Genomic DNA, 20,876 nt, shown 5'->3' on the forward strand with positions numbered 1-20,876 from the left:
GAAATTGTTATTAATTGTTGTGTGAAAATATACTAAATTAGAATAAAATGTTATTATCTATATAAATACATAAATTAATAAAAATTTAAATAATAAATACATATAACAAATTTGTATGTATTCTCGCAATATCAATATTAACAACAAACTTATGATTGTGACAGCCTTGAACACAGTTGTATGTAATTTTTCACAATATCACTGATCACAACAAAATTCTGACAACGACTAATAGTTAAACAAAATCTTCAAGAGGCCCTTAATTCCCCGCTTATTAGAACTTTTGACTGTTTCTTCTCCATACATTCTTGTGTCATCTTAAACTAAATACTAAATATGAAAAATTATGCCACCTCATACATAATTTGGAAGATGTTTTTGAATCAAAAAATATTCTTTAGATTTATAAAATTTGAAAGTCTTTTTTGGATTTAAAATAAACCTATAAATTATTTAATCCATAAACTAATCACATATCCATAAAAGACTTCTGAATCATGTAATCCAAAAGTTAATCACACATTAAAAAAAAATCGGATTACATAATTTAGAAGTTAATCTCATGTTCAGAAAAGACTTCCAGATTATAAAATCTGGAAGCCCAGAAACTAATTAATCCAAAATATTTAAAATTCTACATTTTAATTTAAGAGTTTTGTTTTCATTATCATTGTTAGAATAACCATTGCCTTAGTTATTAGTACACTTATTGATAACAAATATTTGCAGCATAACATACTCACCATTTCACCTAACCGAATATACTCCAGAATTATTTAATTATACCATTAAAAATACGACGATTAGTCTTCTAAAGATATATAGTCCTTTCATTAAATTATAATACTTATTTGTATGGTTTTTTCTATGAGAATAAAAATGAAAGAAGAGCAGAATCACAATATATCAAGATACGTAATTACACGTTTGACATGAGACCTAACAGAAACTTGGTTAAGAAATTCAGTTAAATTTTGTGGGATAAAATATAGAGCTTGGCATTGGAAATGTTTAAATTAAGATGATGTGAGTGCAGGAGGAATATAAAAAGGGAAAAGAGAGATGATGAAGCCAGGAACAAAGGAAACCATGCCATAAAAGTAGTGATCCGCAAGTTCCTAGTAAGATTTCTGAGATTATATGGGCTGAAATTCTCTCTATATACAGACAGCCATAACTATGCGTTTTGAAACCAAAAAGAAAGAAGAAAAGCAAGTATTTAACAAAGGGGTAAAGAGATTAGAAAAAAGTACTTATTTTTTGCCGGGCACATGAACAGGTGGAAGTCTCTTCTCTGTATAAGGGATTCACTGATGATGGATATGGCTGCTTTATCCAAGGCATCTGGAACAAGATAATGTACATGGTTAGAAATAGCAACGCAGCATATTTATTTATTTGTCGGTGAATCTCCCAAAAAGAAGAAACGACGACTTGGCGTTATGCCCATCGGTGGGCAAAGGCTCATTTTTTGTAACTGGTTTCATGTGTTCTTTGCTTGAAGATGGAAAGGATAGTGACAAGGAAAGAGATGCAGCAACGTTCTCATCGTCTCGTTCAATATCTGGAGTCTTTTCCGGGTTAATTTTCTTGTCAACTGCACCAACAAAGAATGGCAGCATACTCTTGTGTGACGGTTTTGTTTCACCCCACAAAGCAAGCTCCAAATTTGGAATCCCAACTTCAAATTGGTCCACGTACTCACCAGCCCCATTCAGTGACTCCCTGTTCACCACCATCCCCGAGTTAAGTTTATTGCAATTATCAACAGGAAAAAAGGTTCTTTCCATCGTTCCTAAGTCCTCGTGGATGATTTTCTCATCGCAAGCTTCTTTGCACCCTTTGCCCACCGAAGAACAGGAACCAAGATCGTTCACAAGGGATGCAAAACTACCATTGAAAGAGACCCTGGATCCAGCAGATTCGTTGCATTCAAAAACTCCACCCAAACTTTTTTGCAGCTTCTTGCTACTTTCTGTGTCTTCCAATTTGCAATTTACCACATTCAAAGGACGTTTCTGAGAACTAACTGCAGAAGCCTCCACAAGTGTATCTGATAGATCTATATGCTTAATTTTTTTATCATTAGGTACCAGACAGTTGGCCCCTTTCAAATCCAGGTCTCCCTGAAGCATTGTTGCCTCCTCGTTAATATTGAGATCATTTTCCAACTGTTTCCTTTTAGGCCTTCGCTGATTCTCATCGTATACTGTTCTCTCCAAAATTTTATCCTTAATGATATTACTTGCAGTATCTATTTGGCAATCGACAGAAGGGATCTCCAAAGACGAAGAGGGCTCTTGCTTACCAGAAATATCAGGATTAGTTTTTGTTTCCACAATCCTTCTACTTACACTAGTTCCCGTTACTTCAGGAGGTTTAGACTGTATGCATTGTCGATGCTCTGGTGCACTATCTCCCTGCAAATACCAAGAATATCATTAAAAAACAATGAGATAACTAGTAGCAGGACTTACGCTTTCATAAGACATTTATAACTTCTATCCTCCTAAAAAGTGGTTACCATCATCTCCCATAGCAGCATTTTCTTCTTTTACTTATTATACCTATTTTTAACTCCCCTTGTATATCATAATTGAATGATTGACAAGAGTATATAATTAACAACTAACGTTCTCAACCTCCTTGTAGAACCATCAAAAACTAATCAGTACATAGTCTATAATTCAGAAAATAAAATTAGCATTTCTAATTTACCACTACTACAAATCAAGATCATATCACAATTTAAGCGGAAACAAACAGAAACTCTTGAATCTATCAAACATATATAAGGATAAAAACATTACCAGGGATGAACCAGTAGAATTCATTTCTTGACACAATTGAGTACTGGTGATCAGAATCCCTGATGTAGATTTGGTGTTGACACTAGAATCTGGTGTCTCTAACTTCACTTGCAACTCCAAATGTGTCTGGCCAAACACAGTTCCTTTACTAACAAAATTCCTACATGGCATATTGTTACCTTGGTCAATGGACTCTTCGTTGACACGTTTTGGTGAACACCAAGTTTCAGACAAAGTCATGACAGTAGACGGGAAATCCTTCTCATTTGGCATCACATTCAAACTAGGAATACATTTACTTTTTGTGGAATTTGAATGATTTATCCTCCTCCCTCTAAATGTACCCCATAGGAAAAATAACATATTCCAACCTGCAGATAAAGTTTAAACAGTTGATATTTCTTATTAAAAATCCTTGTTGCATAGATGATCATTTATATTTTCAGTTAAATAAACTGCCAAACAACCCATATTGAGCACACCCCACTGATGATCAAAAGGGACAAAATTAACAGGCCAAAGCATAACACTATCAACAAACCAATGCCCAACTAGAGCAACAAATCACCACCACTGACAACAAAGCATTATTGTCTTATGACCTTCCCTTGTCTGTTTCATCCAGACGAGTTGGTTTTAGAATTCCAATATCTTATAAAACAAAATATAGAATTCTGATTCAAAATGAATGGATGTCATCAACCGGCATCAGGTATAAATACATCCAAGTTCATAAAAAAGTCCAAAATACAATATAAAACAGATGCAAGCAAACTCTTTCTTAGAAGACATTGCAAAGTTGCATATGAAACAAATTTCTAAAGAACTTGATAGTTAATGCAAACATAAACTTCAACCCAACACCAAAGCCATACGCATAATTCACTAAGCTGCCACTATCTCAGGAATTGTTTAGCGAGAGTCCAGAATAATTTCTTACGCTGTGAGTCTTCCGGAAGCTGATTGGATGCAAATATGAGAAGTTCAACGCCACCAAACATTCCCCTAAGTGCCAAATCATTTCTAATCATGTGATCCAACAGACCCTTGTAGTGTCTCTCGTAACTGTAATAGAAAATTGTTAGAAATGAATGGTAAATAATTTACAAGATAGGAAGCAAAGAATTATATTTGCGTTTCAATGTCTATTGTCAATGGAAGAGTGATATTTATATTCTTGCCTTTCAGTGTCTTTGGCAAAGAAGTAAAGAGCAATATTATCTTCCTTAGCACCACTTTGATGAAATTGTGAAGGCCATATGCTCAATCGAGAAACTTCATTTAGGGAAACTTCAGGTGAAAAATTCCTTACTGTCTCAATAACCTTAGGAGAAGCACATGCAGATAAATGTGCCTGAATTCCAGCATACAAGTCAGGAGGCGGCTTTCCATTTCTATGCACTTCAAAGACACCCCTGCATGAACAATAAAACTCATAAAACACACTTGATGGCAAACCATGAAGAGTGAACAAAACAATCCAGAAAAGAAATCAACTAGCTCATCATAAGATGTTACATACTGCCAGATGTACTCATACTCCGGAATGACTGACATCTTTGAAAGAACACTTGAGAGCACCATGCCATTATTGGCCAAGTCTCTCACTACCGGCTCTCCAGAAGTAAGACCAACAAAATCCGACTTTCTCAGCTGAGAGCAAATATCAGTTTGGAAAAATTTAAGTTGCTTCGGATCATTAGCAGATGGACATTTAGTGGTTTCAAATGAAGAACTCTCAACAATTTCCTGCTTCACATTCGTTTCTTCAGCATATATACTATTCTTTAATGTGCTGGAAACCAACACTTGGTTTTGAGAAGTGACTTCACGTTTGAAACCTATGATTGATGTAGGAAACTCATTAGTTTCATCAGGACCTTCTTTCTTCTTGTGTATTTCAGGCCTCCTAAGCAAAGCTGCCTGGATTGCAGCTTTCAATCTATTTCCCTTATGCATCTCCTCTTTTGAACTACTTGTAGCAGTGACTGATGCTTCAGCAACAAATTCTTGGGTACCACTAATTGAGCAACATTCTGTAGCATGGCCAAAATCTTTACATTTACGACAAAATGAACTTTTTGAAGCATTAGTAACACCTGACCTCACGTGATCACTAGAACTATCCTTTGTTCTGTCAACATGATTAACAGTTTCATGTGATCGAGGCAGCCTATCCTGTTGAGTTTCATTGACACTGGTTGATGTTTTATCTGCAAAATCCAAACAATAACTAAATAAGAAACCATCATTGCAGAAAACATAGTCCACCTAAAGCACAAAAATCCATCATAGGTACATGCTCCTACTAAAATTAAAATAAGAGAAAAATGATAGAAAATGCTGTTACTAGATAGAAAACTGAAATTTTAAAAGCAGCTAAATGAACTATTTTAAAGAAGGTTGAAATATTCCAATAATATAACAGAAATAAAATGTCTCCACTCGAGATCACACTCACACCTGAACTAACTTGAGGTTCTGGACTTCTACTGCCTGTATTACTCATAGACTTTGATAATGAATATACTTTTCCATCTTGGTTGACCTTAAACTCTCGATTGTTGTTAACTGTATAAGGTTTAGCAGTTTCACCAAGAGGAGCAAGCTTATGATCACCTTTTGATGTGGAAACAGAACTAACCATAGTTGAATGAATGACAGGTCGATCAATCTTAGGTTGAAATTTCTTGTCAAGTGAACCCAGTTCTTTTGTATGTCTTAATGCTTTCGAATCCTGAACAATTCCAGGTTTAGAAAAACTAGATTTAACTTTTGATTCATTAGTATTTGACCGCCCCAAGTGTGAGGATTTAAATGACATTGATTTGCTTATCATCCCAGTAGGTTTCTCAAGATTCTTAGAAATATGTTCGACACCCCCTTTCTGCTTTTGGGGAACAACTTCATCGACAAGTTTGATTCTAGGCTTGGAATTGAAGTTGTTGAATGAATTGGACTTCAACAACGTACCTATTCATAGAAACAAAAAATCATACTATGAATTAAATGAAAAGATGAAACCCAGGGAAATTGGAGACATTGATATGTTTGCCATGGAATTCAAGGCCGATTATAAGGAACAAAGAAAATAAAGTAATGAAGTTCAGTAGATGTCAAATGTAACCATACTCCTTGGATTTTGACTCCGAGGGCCAGTCGAAAGAGAACGTGCAAGGTCTACATCATCACCACCATGGTGGTTACGCACAGGGACCTGTTGCCCAGATTTCATCTTTCCTTTATCCATGCTCTTGAGAGAAGATTCCCGTGACAGTGAGACTATTCTCTTTGGGCTTGATGCCTTCGGTGATCCTGTGCTTGATTCAAGAGCTTGCCTTTTTGCTGCTGTAGCTATTTCCATGCTTTGAGAAGGTCTTTTGCCAGAAATTTGTGAAGCTGAAATAACTTTATGAAGTTTTTTTTCTTCAATAACTAAAACACAATTAAATTTAACAAATCTGTTAGCACATACATGGGCACATGAAAACTTATGCCAGCCAAACTATAGTAAGAAAAAAGGATACAATTTCATATCAGAGGGCACTCCTTTTCAATACCATGATGCACAACATTTTTCAAATAAAATATGCTGTACACAAAGAACTTCATGATTACCTAGCCTTCGATTTGCCGTCTCCTCCACACACTTGCATTCTTCACACAACCAATCACCTTCAGGGAGTTTGACAAGCATTTCCCGCATGCAGTAGCTGATTCAATGATACCATAATGTTAAGTCTCAATTTAGTGAAAAGGACTATGCAACAATATTATATGTAATATAAAAGGATCTTGTGCATACGTGTGCTCTGCACCATCACTACACCTACTACATATGGCAAGTAGATCTTCACGACCAGCATCTCCACAGATGTCACATACTTTTACCTATTTCCAAGTCAATTACAGGGGGAACATCACAGTGAGCAACATCAGAGAAGTGTGTAACAAAAAAGAACAGTTAAGGTAAAGACATAATGAAGTGGAGAATATGGAATATTTACAAACTAAGTTGATTGTTTGGCATTACCCCAAGCCTAAAAAATAATTAAGATTATGCACACACATCAATCTTCATTCATGTTCAAGCCATTACATTCTACTTCTCCCATTTACATCTCCATTGAGTTTACTTTTGATGCAAAGAAACTAAAATAATGAAAGAACATGCACTCACATCATGCTCAACAACATCTGATTCATGACCCTCATCTTCTGATAGAGGTTCAGACCTGCCAGATGATTTAATCAGCTTATCAACCTTCGCATGCAGTCCATCAAGGGCTGAATATTTATGATCTTCAGCTATAGCAATATCAACATTATTTCCCATATCTGCTTCTGACTTCGGACATATTTCCACTGAAACTTTGGCTATACCATTATTTAGGTTCTCCTTATCTGCCACAGGTTTTTCACCAGCAGATATAATAGGTACTCTCTCTTTGGTAAATGATGAATCTACATTTTCCATACAGCCTTCTGACAAACCAGACATGTCAACAGATGGCCCATTTCTAGATCCTTCTGCCTCTAAGTGACTAACTAAAGTCGAACTACAAGATACATTTATTCTGTCTGTATTTATTTGTTGGCTACCACTCGCTAAATTAGCATCACTGGTCCTACTGATACAAGAAGTGATATCGTCAAGACTTTCTAAACACTTAGAATCCTGATACTTCCCAGATAAGGCTTGTCCATTCTCAACATTTTCAGACTGAGAATCATGAGTTGAAGAAATACTAGGCTTGTGACTGCTTTCATTGACAGGATGCTTCTTCAATCTTTCACAAGCTCTGCTCCCAGGAGAAGAAGACCCATCAGCCTCAACAGTACAATACTGATTAGCCTCTCCTAAGCGAGAGTTTTCATCAGAGAATTCTTTGGTCTTTGACCCCATGAGAGCTCGGTTAAGATGCATGCAAGATGAACAAGGAGCTGAGCACACATTACAAGTCCCTGATTCGAGTCTCATATCAGCTTTCTGAATCATAGAATGTTCGTCAAATTTCTTTCCAGATTTGAGTGATACCTAAAATAAACAAGGCATGATTTAAAAAAATAAGCTTCAATTCAGACTTCCACTAATTACAATCAGCTCTTTTTAGATGAAGGCTACTACAGTCCAATGGCAAGTTTTACACTTTAACTGTGACATTGAAACACAAATACAAGGGTTTATTTCAAGCACAAGAGCTACACTACATGTTATCCAAACATATTATCTATCTAAAATATTATTGAAATTCAGCAACTATTTCTTTGTTCTATGTTGGGTGCATATTTGGCCAGGAATGACTTGCCCAAACAAAACACACGGAAATCATTTTGAGTGATACCTAAAATAAACAAGGCATGATTCAAAAAGTACAACCTTCAATTTAGACTTCCACTACTTACAATTGAGCTCTTGCTATTTTCTAATTATTTTTTAGACAAAGGCTACAATAATCCAATGTCAAAGTTTTACACTTTAACTGTGAGATTGACTATGACAAACACAAATGCAATGGTTTATCACAAGCACAAAAGCTACAGTACATGTTACCCAACATATTATCTATCTAATACATTATTGAAACTCAGGAACTACATTTTCTATGTTGGGTGCATATTTGCCCAGGAATGATTTGCCCAAACAAAACGCATTGGAATCATGTTCAACTGGGACACCGTAAAGAAGTGTACTTGATTGGCCTGTGAAGCTATAACTTATATCAATGAATTCTTACCCCTACCACTCTTACAAAACTGGGTAATTAATTAGGTTTGTGTATGTCAGCTTTAGCAGTATTAATTAGGTTTCTTTTTCATACATGCTGCCATTAGAGCAGCATCTGAGGTAATGCCTCAGTCTTGTTTGGTTTACTTGAACTTCTTAAATTAGGTGTAATCATACTTCTTAGTGATTACTACACGTAATCTTCTATTACTAAACTCTTCTTTAAGCAGAAGTGTTAACAATGATGGTTTTATCTTGTTCAGCTTTTATAAATCTGTTTTTTTGGTGTCTAGAAGAGTCATAGGCTGTACCCTATTTCCTTCTTTTCCTTCCCTTCTATGCTTCTCCATTTTATACATTATATACACCAATGAGTAGGGTAAGAATCACTAAGTAGGGTAAGAAAACACTTTTTTGTCACTTTCAAACCAGACGTCTTAATTGTTCAAAACACGTACTTGGTATTGAGGTGACCCAATCAAAGGAAGGCATTGTGATATAAGAGAAAATATATTCTAGACATTTTAGACGAGACAAACATGACTGAGTGCAGGCCCATTGATAGTCCTATGAATCCAAATAAAAAATTAATGGTTGATCAAGGTGAACCCTTTTCAGATCTTGAGACATAGGGGATTGGTGGGGAAGCTCATTTACCTCACAGTCACCAAACCTGATCTTAATTTTGCACTTGGTTACTAGTAAGTTTATGTAGAATCCACACATTGATCACAAGGATTTGTGATTTGCATTCCTAGATATATCAAAAATGCTCCTAAACAAGGATCATTGTATGATGATAAGGGAGATCGTCAAGGTTTATGAATATTGTGATGTTGATTATGTAGGATGTCCTATAGATAGATCCTCTACTACCGAATATTTTGTATTTATTGGTGGAAATCTTACATCTTAGAAGAACAAGAAACAAAATGTCGTCAGGTCCATCGCAAAAACTAAATAATTTATGGCTTTGATTACTTGTGAAATTATGTCGATTAAACAATACCTTCAATAGTTACAATTTCGTCAAAATCAACAAATGAAATTGTATTTCACATTGCTTCCAATCTAGTGTTTCATGAGGGAACTAAGCATACAGTGATTTAGTATCACTTTGTTCAAGAGAGGTTGTTTGTCCAAGAAGATTTGTATAGAATTTATCAGTTTATGTGATCACTTGGCAGATATTTTAACTAAATCATTGAGAGGACCCTGAATTCAAGTTATTTGCTTCAACTTGAGAGGGGTGTTGAAACAATAATGTTTTTATCTATTGCTCAACTTTAATAAATGTGTCTTTTGGAGTATCTAGGAGGGTCATAGGATGTACCCTATTTCCTTCCTTTCCTTCCCTTGTAGGCTTCTCCTTTTTATACACTATATATATACATCAGTGAGTAGGGTAAGAGTCACTAAATTATCTAAAATCTCATGTGGAAGGAAGAATGAAGCCTATAACTAAAACTGAATTAAGTCCTGCCACGACAGTTCTTCGCATGGACCACCCACCTTGCCATACAGCCAATGTGACCAGAACTTGTGTGTGCATAGCAGGCTAAATTTGAGCTAAACAAAAGATGACTTCGAGACATTTTACAAAATAAAAATTATAAAAACATACAATTCACAACAAATAAATAAAAAAATTATAAATTTCATTCTTTTTTTTTTTAATTAGAATAACCTATGACAATGCTATAAGTTTGCTTCCAGAAGAGATAGGTAATGCACAAAATGTCCTCCTTCGTCTTTATTTTACATCAACTACTAACTAAAGAAATAACAAAATAGTAGAAATGGCAGAAGATAGCAAGTTGCTTCCAATGTTTATATTGCATTAGTAATTACGAGAGGAAAACATAATCAAAATGGTAAGATATAGCGAATACTAATAGCAGAACATTATGAAAGCAACAACTTTCCAAGAAACCTGTCATTCACCAAAATGTGAGAATATAAAGTATACTCATATAACTTGAGCAATCATCAAGAGCGTTCAATTGTCCCATCAAGCAAGAAGAAGAGGAAAGTCATAAGAAATCAGGCTTATCAGATAATGTAATCCAAATGAGGTTACTCTTTCTGTGTACGAAGAACTGATTGCAACAAGAGAACGAAAAGGTCAGATTGTGAATTACCCTGTGTATCTCACCATGTTCTCTTGAACATCATGGTTACTCAATATTGCAGTTCTTCCATGCGAAAACTCCTCTCGATACTGATGTCATCTAGAAAGTAAAATCAAACCACATTAACAACTATCACTTACAAACAGAAAAATAGCACAAATATAAAATCATAAAAAAAAGTGATTGCCAATTTGCCACCAGCTAAAAATGCTGTAAGTCTAGTTAGTCAACCAATGACGCAAAAAAAAAAACAGAAAATCTGCTCCAAATCCCAAAATCCATTCAACTGACAAATCAAACCCTAAAACATACATACACTGAATTAGCCGCGGGAAAAGGAATCCAAGTTCTAGTATCAATACAACGGAAAACAAAATTCCGAGAGAAGCACAGCAAAAAAACCGATGAAAAAAAAAATCCGAATTATAAAAAGCAAAAACCCTAACAATAAATGAATTGACATGCCTTTTTCTTCCAAACCACGTTGGTCGCATTGTACAGGCTTCCCTAAGGTTCAGCCATTGCATATTGCAATCAAGCGAAAAGTGCCTATGCGACGTCGTTTGGAGTCGTGAAAAATCCTCCAGAAAAATCAGAGGTAGGAGCATCCGTGAGGACCACCTACTCAATGCAAATTCAAAGCTATACGCAAAGTGAAATTACAGAGGATTTGACACAATCCTCACGCATTCATGAACAACAATAAATTAGCACATCAACACGTAATTTTTCTCGGTCTGTGATCTGAAGCCGCGAAAGAATAAATCTCAGAAAATGATTTTTCTCACGAGAATTACATTTAACCAAACACGCTCTCTCTCTCTCTCTCTATCTCTCTCTCAGTTTCTTCCTTCTAATTTTTTGCGGGTTTAGATAGGTTTTCTCTTCTTCTTCTTCTTCCCATAAATTTTGCTTTCACTCTCTGGATTTTCAACAAAAGTAAATGCAAAAAAGCCACGCTTCATTTATTTTATTTTCTGGCTGATTCTATACGGGTCTTCCCACGTAAGATTCTCTTCTTATTTTGATTATCAATTAATTACTATGAGTTTTCGACTCATCTATCAAATTGTGTGTTATTTAATGGTGTGTTCATTTGGTACTAAGAAAATGTATTAATGAAATTTTTAATTTAAAATATATTAATTAAATTTTTAATTTAAAATATATTAATTAAATTTCTGATAATTCTAGTATAATTTTAATATATATATATATATTATATAAATTTTTAATATAATTATAAAATAATAAACAAATTCTTTTGAATCGAAAATTTGTCCACTATTAGTAGGTAAAATGATTTCCTTCACTTCTGAATCCCAAATAATTAGATTGGGGTCAATACACAAAGATTTAAAGTCATTTCTTCAAATTGTTCTCCATTTCTAAGTTCTTAGCCTTCGCAATAGCTCCATTTCTAGTTCTCCTAGCTCCATTTCTAATTCTCCTGAAAGAATCAAATTAAACCCTCTATTTGTTTCTATTAGACAAACATATTTCTCAGCCAAACCGGAAAAAACTTCTAGTACGAAAAAAGGTTGTGAGAATAAACGCTCAATTTTTTGTGCTCTTACTACGGTTAAGCGATCTTCTTCAATTCATGATAAAAAAATATTAAAATATATTTATAAACATAAATTTATATTATTAATTTATATAATTCATAATTGTATGATATATAAAGTGGTGTTCTTACCCTTTAAACATCTTACATATGTCTTTATATTCGTATCAGTATGTATATTACATTTTGTTGAAAATTTAAAGAAAAAAAAGGCACAGCACGCACGTGTGAGGATTTTGAGACGTGTGTTACGCGTTGCGGTGTGAAGTGACTGGGAACACGTGGGAAAGGTGCGCGTGAGGATTGCGTGGGGGCACTGTGGCAACCCTCTCAGCGCCTCACATTTTTGCGTATAATCTTCACTCACATTTTCTTGCCATAAAAGTAACAAACAACAAGTCAGTTTCTTGAGGCCAACATCTGCAAAAGGTGAACCCCATAATGGAATCACTTTTCTATACAATAATTACCTCTTTTAAATATTATGTAAATCACTTTTCTTTATTTTAAAAAACTAACTATGAAATCATGTAATTTATAATTATCAATACCTTGTAGAGAAGGAAAAAAATTAATAAAAATTAAATATGTTTTCGATCTTTTGTATTATTATAATGTGAAATTGATTTTTATTTGTAGTTTAAACGTTAAATCTTCTTAATAAAAAATTATTAGAATGAATATGTGGACTAGGATTTAAAACATTTCAAATTGATATGAATGTATAATATTATAATACAATTTATGTTGAAATTTTTATTGACATTTATTTAACTGTATTTAATGTATTTTAAAGACACAAGAGAAAACACACAAAATCTGAAAGTTCTTTATTTTGGTTTATATAACAGTTATATCTAGTTTTAAAATAGTGTTTTAAAAAATAAATAAAAAATATTATTTGTAAATTATGGTCTATAGTTTGAGTTGATAATATAGTTTTCATTGTGGGAAGACAAATATTATTATTTTTAATTAATGAGGATAAAGTTAATAAATAATAATAATGGAGGCTTCAAAGCAACAAGAATATTGAAAATGTTTGAAGAAATCTCTTAAATATATTTTTTTTCGCAAATTCATGTTAAACATCACTATAAAATTTTCAACATTTTAATTAGACTAACATTTCATACCTCAACAATCATTTATCAATACATAAAACAATTCATTACATAAAATAATAAAGAAAAAAAGAACAATAATAGATAAAACCATCAAAAAAATACAAAGAAACTCCATGTAACCTAGACAAAAAAGATACATAGGGGGTTTATACATACTACATAAAAAATCAAAGTAAATGTTAGAGGGCAAACTTCCATACCAAACAAACTTAAGTTGGTTAAGCAAATTTTTATGAGCAAACTTATCAGTACAATGATTACTCTCCCTAAAAATATGAGACTTTAAACTCAAATTTATTATAAAAAGTCAAACATTTATTTCATACACTACATAGTTCAATGAACAAGAGAAAATAAGGCGTATTGTGATAAAATCACTCTTCAGGCATAAGTGACGATATCCAACATGTTGAACTTGTTAAATAATAATGATCCTCCCTAAAAATATGAGACTTTAAACTCAAATTTATTACAAAAAGACAAATATTTATTTCATACACTACATAGTTCAATGAACAAGATGCATATGCATACAAGAGAAAATAAGACGTATTGTGATAAAATCACTCTTCAACCATAAATGACGATATCTAACATGTTGAACTTGTTCAATAATAATGATAACTCTCATAAATTTAGTAAAAAAAATGACTCAACCCCGAGAAATGAAGAAAAACCACCAACAAAATCTTCCATATTACCTCTTAAAATTCCAACAGACAAGGAGACTTTAAAAACTCATAACAACACTATCAACTTCAATAATAAAATGATTAATTTTTAAAAAAATAATAATAATTTAATAATTTTTTATAATAATAACAATACTTAATTATAGTGCTAATGAATTATTTAATGTATCTGCTTGCCAAATGAAATATTTTGAAAATTAAACAATTTAAATCCATAATTTTCTTAAAAAATAAATAAAAGCTTTCGTTCCATTTCTTTCAGAATTTTTACCACACAAATTCCAAATTCTGACTTTGTTTTCTCACTTCTTTCCATTGGAAACCAATTACTTCTGGTTTTCTATACTTCCTAACATATTAACCCGAAATTCTCATGGTTAAAGAGTAAATTTTAAGCCTAACTCAATCCCATAAAATCGGTTTATAAAATTGAGGTTTGCACTCACTTATATACAATGAAATACTCTAATCTTTAGTCGACGTGGGATCTTCAATACTTATCCATGAAATTATTAATAAATAAGGCTTAAAAAAAATCAATACTTTAAAATGACCTTTTTTGCAGGCTGTTCACATCCTCGAAAAGCCTAATTCTGGTCCTTCATTATCTCTTATCGGGTCCCCAAGTGAACAACTCATTAAACTAGTGACTTACCGGTTTTTATTTCAATCATAACTTACCCATTTTGTAAGGCAAAGATATTCAAAAAAGCATGGCTAAAATCATCCGGTCTTGACATGAAAAACTATAGACTGGTTTGGATTGAAGTGTTATTGGAGTCATTGAACACTTAAAAACTAGTAAGAATGGTTCTTTTTTTTGTTTGTTAATCTTTCTGCTATGATCTGATATAATTTTTTAATTATCTTGTAGAGGCCCAAAAGGATTTTAGAGGAGATTGGAGTTCTGTCTTACCTTCTATAAGGCTCGACCACTTCTCTTAAATGACTGTATCCGTGTCGGACACACGTATCGGTGTCGATACTCGTATGACACTCATAGAACACTTATCGATGAAGTGTTCAATTCAAAAAATATTTGTTGAATTTTTTAAAATTCTAACCCGGTTCTATCACAATTTTAAAAGGTATAAATACAATAATTTTTTAAAAACTCAAATTTATTGTATAAATTTTTATTATGATTATAAAAATAAGGAACAAATTCTTTTGAACCAGTCATGAAAAATATATTTATGCTCCCAAAAGAATCTAAACATACTTTTGCACATAAATATTTATTTTTAATTTATATAATTTAAAATTATATAATATATAGATCTGTATCCTCGTGTCCTACATTTTAAAAATTATACGTATTTTCGTATCTGTATCAGTGTCGTGTCCTTTTGTCCTCGTGTTATATTGTCGGAATAATATTTCAGCTCATTTAAAGATTGCAGTTCAATAAACCATTTTTACTATGACCAAACAAAACTCCTAATTTGTTGTTAATGTTGATATTGTGAGAATAGCAGACAAATGTGATTAATACAGTCACAGCTGTAATGTTGTAACCAAAAGCTATTTCCTTTTTTTCTCCATGACAATCTTCTTCAAGAAATTGTCAATTTTAAAATAGAGTTAGATTCATTATATTTTGCACAAGTAATTCTTTTTACTAGACTCAATTTCTGTTGATACTTAAACTCTAATTATTTATATATTTTTTAAAAATTTAACTTACATCAAATTGGTGAAAGTAAGTTAAAGACTAATTGGTTTATCTTTGACAAGTGCCTTAATAAATACCATAATGATTATTTGTTAAAGCACTCATTAAGTTTTGCAATGCAACCAAGACTAAGAAGTTGCATACCTTATATGGTAGTTACAAAAATATACTTTGACATTATGAAACAAATAAAATATAAAACTAATTTTTTTTATCAAGGTTAACAAAATTATAAAAGTTTACAAAAGTGTTAACAAAATATAAAATATTTTAAATAAAACATCTAAGTTAACAAAATTACTTTAAATAACAAAAATAATTATAATGATAAAAATAAATAAAATTACTCAATTATTACAGCATAGGTATCCAAACAATTAAAGATTACATATTTAAAATTGTTGTCTTAAAAAAATGTTGTCTTACGAATAAAACAGTAGTTAAGTAGTTATATTGACTTTCTTTAACTTCTTTAAATTAGAAAGAAGGAAAATAAGAGAGTAAAAATGAAGGAGAATTAATTATTTTTAAAAAATATATTTAAAAAAAATGGAACTCACGGGTAAAAAAAGGTCAATATTAATAAATTGATTGTTTTCTATACCATATTATTAGTGTAAAATATTAAGTGACTGTTTTAATAAATGATTTTATTCAAGAATTTCAATATATACTTTTAGTAAAAAGAGTCTTTTAATTAATTTTTTTATTCATAACACTTGAAATCAACACCTAACTTAAAGGACCAAACATCATATAACTTAGTCAACAATTTATTGTTACTTAAATCTCAATTATGGCATCTATTAATTATATCCATCATCTTTCCCATCACCTCCTCCATTTTTCTTCCAATATAAAATTGACTAGAATTAAAATAGTAATTAAAATATATAAAAAAATACCAATAGTAATTATGATAAAAATATTTTTTTAAAATTAAATAATATTGAAAAACATTCTTTTATATATTTCTTCAATTAAATAAATTTTATTTGTACTTTTTTGTTCTTCTATTTCTTTCTTATTTATAAAAAGAATTATGTTTGGTAAAGGTAATTAATATATATGTTGGATGTATGTTCTTGTTTGGGAGTATGACCTTTTTGGTGGGGTGATATAACTGTATTTGTTGGGTTTATTTACCTTTGTCTGGGATTTTAGTTTGATCTGTAGTACAATGTTTGTTGAATCCTTAGTTGGTAGGGTTTTAGAAAACCTGTTTTTAGAGTTTTGTATAAGGGTTGAGACACCTCTAAAGTGTCTCATTTTATTTTATTTATTCTTTGCTGATAAAAAAGAAGATAATCAATATGATGACTATTTTATGTGAAGCAATATCAAATAAATATGCTTTGATGCAACATTTTTTACTATTGTGTATGACATATATTTTCAATAATGTTTCCTGTTAATAGAAAAACCCTATTTAATAAATTCTAATAATTTGTTACTTCAGCTAAGATTGATAAAAAAAATTAAACTCTCTATATTACTAAAAGGATGCATATTCTTCATTAATAAGAGAAAAGATAAAAGAAATTATTAATAAAATGTTTGAAAAACCACTAATTTTTATTTGTTACAGACATATTTGTCCCTCATATATATTAAAATTATCCTCTGAAGAAAATGTCAGACTTCCATGTGAAACTTCTGCAGCTTGAAGCTTTTTGTCTCTTACTTTTTCTGTTGTCAATGAGATATCTTGATCACAACTTTCACACAGTTGGGATCTTTCAATATCTCAAATCCTTTGCTAATATCTTCTAATGGGACCACATGAGTGGATAGTTCATCAAGAGGGAATTCCTGTAAATAAATAAAAGATAAAATATTAATTTTACAATTAGATATTGAAAAATATCTATTTATAATTGTCATCAACATAATTTTAAAATTATTTTATCTAGATAAAAGAAATAGTTGTAATTTTGATACATCAATGTATCAGCATCCATTACCAAATTATCACATACATATGAAACTATCACTTCCCCATAATTTTGAATGTATTCCTAAGAAGTGAAACTTGATGACATTAGATTTATAATTAGAAAAATAATAATTTTTTTATTAAAATTAATCAATTTTAAAATTATATTGATTAAATCATAGTTATTGTTGAGTGTGAAGACTAGATACCATACTTAAATGAGTGAACTTAATTATTGTGTTCCTTCTATAATCTTTATTTAAGAGATATTTGTGTTTGTAATAAAATTATAACAAATATAATGAAAACCTAATTAGTTACATATTGACAATGAACCAGTTAAATTCTGTGTTGTTTATTTTCAGCAGTTGATTCGTGACTGGTGTTGCTTCCGCGTCCATTTTTTCATCAATTATAAATTAATATTTTTTAATTTATAGTTGTTAAAATAACATCTAGCTCTCAAAATAACATTTAGCTCTCAAAATAACATTTTCCAAAATACATTAATTAATAAAATGTAAATGGTAGAGGGTTACCTTTTTTAGGCATTTGTTAGCTACTATGGCAATATCAGATCTAACTTTGAGACCTCCAAAAGCTGAACCTTTCATAGTTCTACCGAGAAGAAGGGATAGCATACCCAAGGACACAGTAGGTTCTGCTGGTATTCCAACTACTACTGTTTTACCCGTTCCCTACATATTTTACACAACAAATAACTAACAACACAAACATTTTAAGGATAAGGAAAACCAAAGAAACACAATAGAATGTGTAGAATTACAATTGTGAAGAGATAGTTCCATGAGATGAAACTAACCATTTTTGTGGCTTCCAATGATTGAGAAAGCAAAGGGGGAATTCCAGTGCACTCGAAGGAGTAATCCACACCCATTCCACCAGTTACTTCCTTTACCAATTCTGAAACAGATTTAGCAGAATCACCAGGATTTATGAACTGGGTCATTCCAAAAGCATCTCCTTTTTCCCTCTTCTTCTCATTTTTGTCAATTCCAATTATCTCACTTGCTCCCATACTTTTGGCTCCACTTATAGCCTGCAACACCATCATCTCACTTTCACTTCATCAAAACTCAAACAAGAACCATAAAATCACAAAAACCATAAAATCCATTTCATATTACCCCTAATCCAACAGCCCCAAGACCAAGAACAGCTACACTGGATCCACTTTCAACCTTGGCTTCCTTCCAAGCTGCTCCAAACCCAGTTGAAAACCCACATGAGATGAAACTTGCATGTGCTGGGTCAATGGCTGGATCAACTTTGACAGTGTAATTCACATCACTAACAAAGTATTCTGACCATGTAGAACAGCTTAAAACATGGTATAATCTCTGTCCTCTTATGGACATCCTTGAAGTGTTGTCTGGTAGCAAACCATTCAACCTCACAGGGTGTGTTAGACATAAATTTGTTTTCCCAGAAACACAATTCTCACATGTTTCACACTCCCCTATGTATGTTGGGATCACTACATCCCCCTCTTTAAGGGTTGTCACTTTGTCACCAACACTCTCTACAACACTGAAATCAAAGCAAACAAGAAAATTGAAGAAGATTCAACAAGAAAAAGGTTTGGAATCTCTTCACCTAGTTATTATTAAAAAGTAGTCTTTAAACCTAACTCAACTTCATAATACCGACTTATAAACACTTTCAACAACACTGAAATCAAAACAAACAAGAAAATTGAAGAAGATAAAAAAAAAAAGGTTTGAAATCTCTTCACTCTCTTATAGTTATTATTAAAATTTCTACAACACTGAAATCGGAAGATACAAGAAATAGGTTTAAAATTTCTTAACTTAAGAAACTTTAAACCTAACTCAACTTCTTAATATTATAAAGTGAGATTTGTAACTAGTTATATATAATGAAATGTAATATTTTTAATCTATATGGAATCTCTAATCGTTATGATGAATATGAACATGAAAATAACATGTTAAAGGGTGGTATTTGTGGAGCTTACCCAACTCCTTCATGTCCAAGTGCTAGAGGAAAACACATCTGCAATCAATTTGTCAGTGGTGATAATTCTTTTGTGGAAGAAAAATGAAGAACACAAAACTACACAAGTTTCTTAGTTGTTTTGAGAAAACAAAGTCAGACACAAACATAGGATTGCAAAAAGACTAACATGTGGGAATCCTTGAAGGCTTGTTAGGTCTGTGTGGCAGATACTTGCACAGAGCACCTTAACTCGAACTTCAGTTGCTTTTGGTGGATCAACTTGAATCTCTTCCACTGTAACAGGTTGTCCTAATCCCCAGCATATTGCAGCTACAATGTCAAAACCAGATTTAAACACACTCATAAACCAGAAACATCCTACGAACTCTGCATAATTAGCAAAACAAGTTTCACAGATGATACCTTTGCATGTAATAACCTGCGAGGTTGTTGACATTGTAGATTAAATCGCAGTTTTTTCTGACAAAATCAAACAAGTGCTGTTCTAACTTCTTTGCAGGTGTTGCCTTTCTCTCTTCTTTATAACAAAAAAGGAATAGCTAAGTACCTAAATAATAGGATGATGATATATTAACACCTACAACCCCCAAGTACAAACACACATATCATATTTTAATAAATTAAGATTAATATTTTATTCATTTTTAATTTAAAAATATTATTATAAGTAGTGTGAAAGGTATCTTTTATACTATTCATGGTGTCAACCAATTTTTTATGAGGATAATAATGCTTATTTTTTATACAACTCACTTTTTAATTATATTATAATTCTTAATATTATTATTTAATATTTTTTCATCATTTAATTTTAAATTTATTTTTTATTATATATATTTATTTTTAAAGATATTAAGAGAAAAAAGGAATTGTATATAAGAGTAAAGATTTTCATAAACGGAAAGATTGTACGCGGTTTTGGGACCGCTTCCTTCCAACGTCACCGTCACCATAATATCTTGGTGGTTAACGTAAGATAAGATGAAAAAGAATAAATTTAATTATATACTAATATTTTTTTAAATAATTATAAGTTTTTAAAAAGTTCATTTCACGTAAAATTAAAATAAATTTTAACATTTTTAAAAATATGATAATAAATAAAGTTAATTAGTTCAAGTTTTAGCATATTATTGAAATAAAATTTTAATATGTATCTATTTTATATTTTTCAAAATATTTATTTACAAAACATAATTATTCATAAA

The 20,876-nt window shown here is 31.7% G+C and overlaps 2 protein-coding genes across 9 annotated transcripts; both read right to left on the minus strand.

Annotated features, from left to right (window-relative positions):
* Positions 1 to 1,066: 1,066 nt before the first annotated feature.
* On the minus strand, positions 1,067 to 11,758 carry LOC137817993 (ASI1-immunoprecipitated protein 2). Of its 8 annotated transcripts, none has more exons than XM_068621409.2 (12): positions 11,136 to 11,758; positions 10,680 to 10,759; positions 6,991 to 7,848; positions 6,616 to 6,701; positions 6,429 to 6,523; positions 5,943 to 6,245; positions 5,274 to 5,783; positions 4,333 to 5,023; positions 3,992 to 4,225; positions 3,751 to 3,875; positions 2,811 to 3,181; positions 1,067 to 2,420 (listed from the first exon to the last, which is right to left on the minus strand). In XM_068621409.2, the coding sequence occupies exons 3-12, from the start codon at positions 7,807 to 7,809 to the stop codon at positions 1,395 to 1,397; spliced, it is 4,260 nt and encodes a 1,419-aa protein (XP_068477510.2). In that variant the 5' UTR covers positions 7,810 to 7,848; positions 10,680 to 10,759; positions 11,136 to 11,758; the 3' UTR covers positions 1,067 to 1,394. The 8 variants fall into 8 exon arrangements, with proteins under 8 accessions (XP_068477510.2, XP_068477431.2, XP_068477373.2 ...); XM_068621330.2 differs by having other exon boundaries at positions 10,680 to 10,769; positions 11,136 to 11,663; XM_068621272.2 differs by having other exon boundaries at positions 10,694 to 10,759; positions 11,136 to 11,611.
* Positions 11,759 to 17,223: 5,465 nt separating this feature from the next.
* Positions 17,224 to 20,258, minus strand: LOC137826164 (8-hydroxygeraniol oxidoreductase). Its single transcript, XM_068632034.2, has 7 exons — positions 20,071 to 20,258; positions 19,835 to 19,977; positions 19,667 to 19,704; positions 18,816 to 19,218; positions 18,491 to 18,727; positions 18,207 to 18,365; positions 17,224 to 17,543 (listed from the first exon to the last, which is right to left on the minus strand). The coding sequence occupies exons 1-7, from the start codon at positions 20,102 to 20,104 to the stop codon at positions 17,427 to 17,429; spliced, it is 1,131 nt and encodes a 376-aa protein (XP_068488135.2). The 5' UTR covers positions 20,105 to 20,258; the 3' UTR covers positions 17,224 to 17,426.
* Between the last annotated feature and the right edge of the window lie 618 nt (positions 20,259 to 20,876).

Source organism: Phaseolus vulgaris, chromosome 11, assembly GCF_051622355.1.
Source record: "Phaseolus vulgaris cultivar YP4 chromosome 11, ASM5162235v1, whole genome shotgun sequence".
NCBI lineage: Eukaryota > Viridiplantae > Streptophyta > Magnoliopsida > Fabales > Fabaceae > Phaseolus > Phaseolus vulgaris.

Bases quoted from the DNA above. Each gene is read 5' to 3' on its own strand.
- LOC137817993 (XM_068621272.2), bottom strand. The intron at 3,876-3,991 runs GCAAGAATATAA...TTTCTATTACAG, and splicing joins TTTGCCAAAGACACTGAAAG to TTACGAGAGACACTACAAGG. The intron at 2,421-2,810 runs GTAATGTTTTTA...TGGTATTTGCAG, and splicing joins ATTCTACTGGTTCATCCCTG to GGAGATAGTGCACCAGAGCA.
- LOC137826164 (XM_068632034.2), bottom strand. From the start codon at position 20,104: ATGTCAACAACCTCGCAGGTTATTACATGCAAAG. The intron at 19,705-19,834 runs GTTAGTCTTTTT...AATTGATTGCAG, and splicing joins GCCTTCAAGGATTCCCACAT to ATGTGTTTTCCTCTAGCACT. The intron at 18,728-18,815 runs GTAATATGAAAT...ATGGTGTTGCAG, and splicing joins TTGGGGCTGTTGGATTAGGG to GCTATAAGTGGAGCCAAAAG.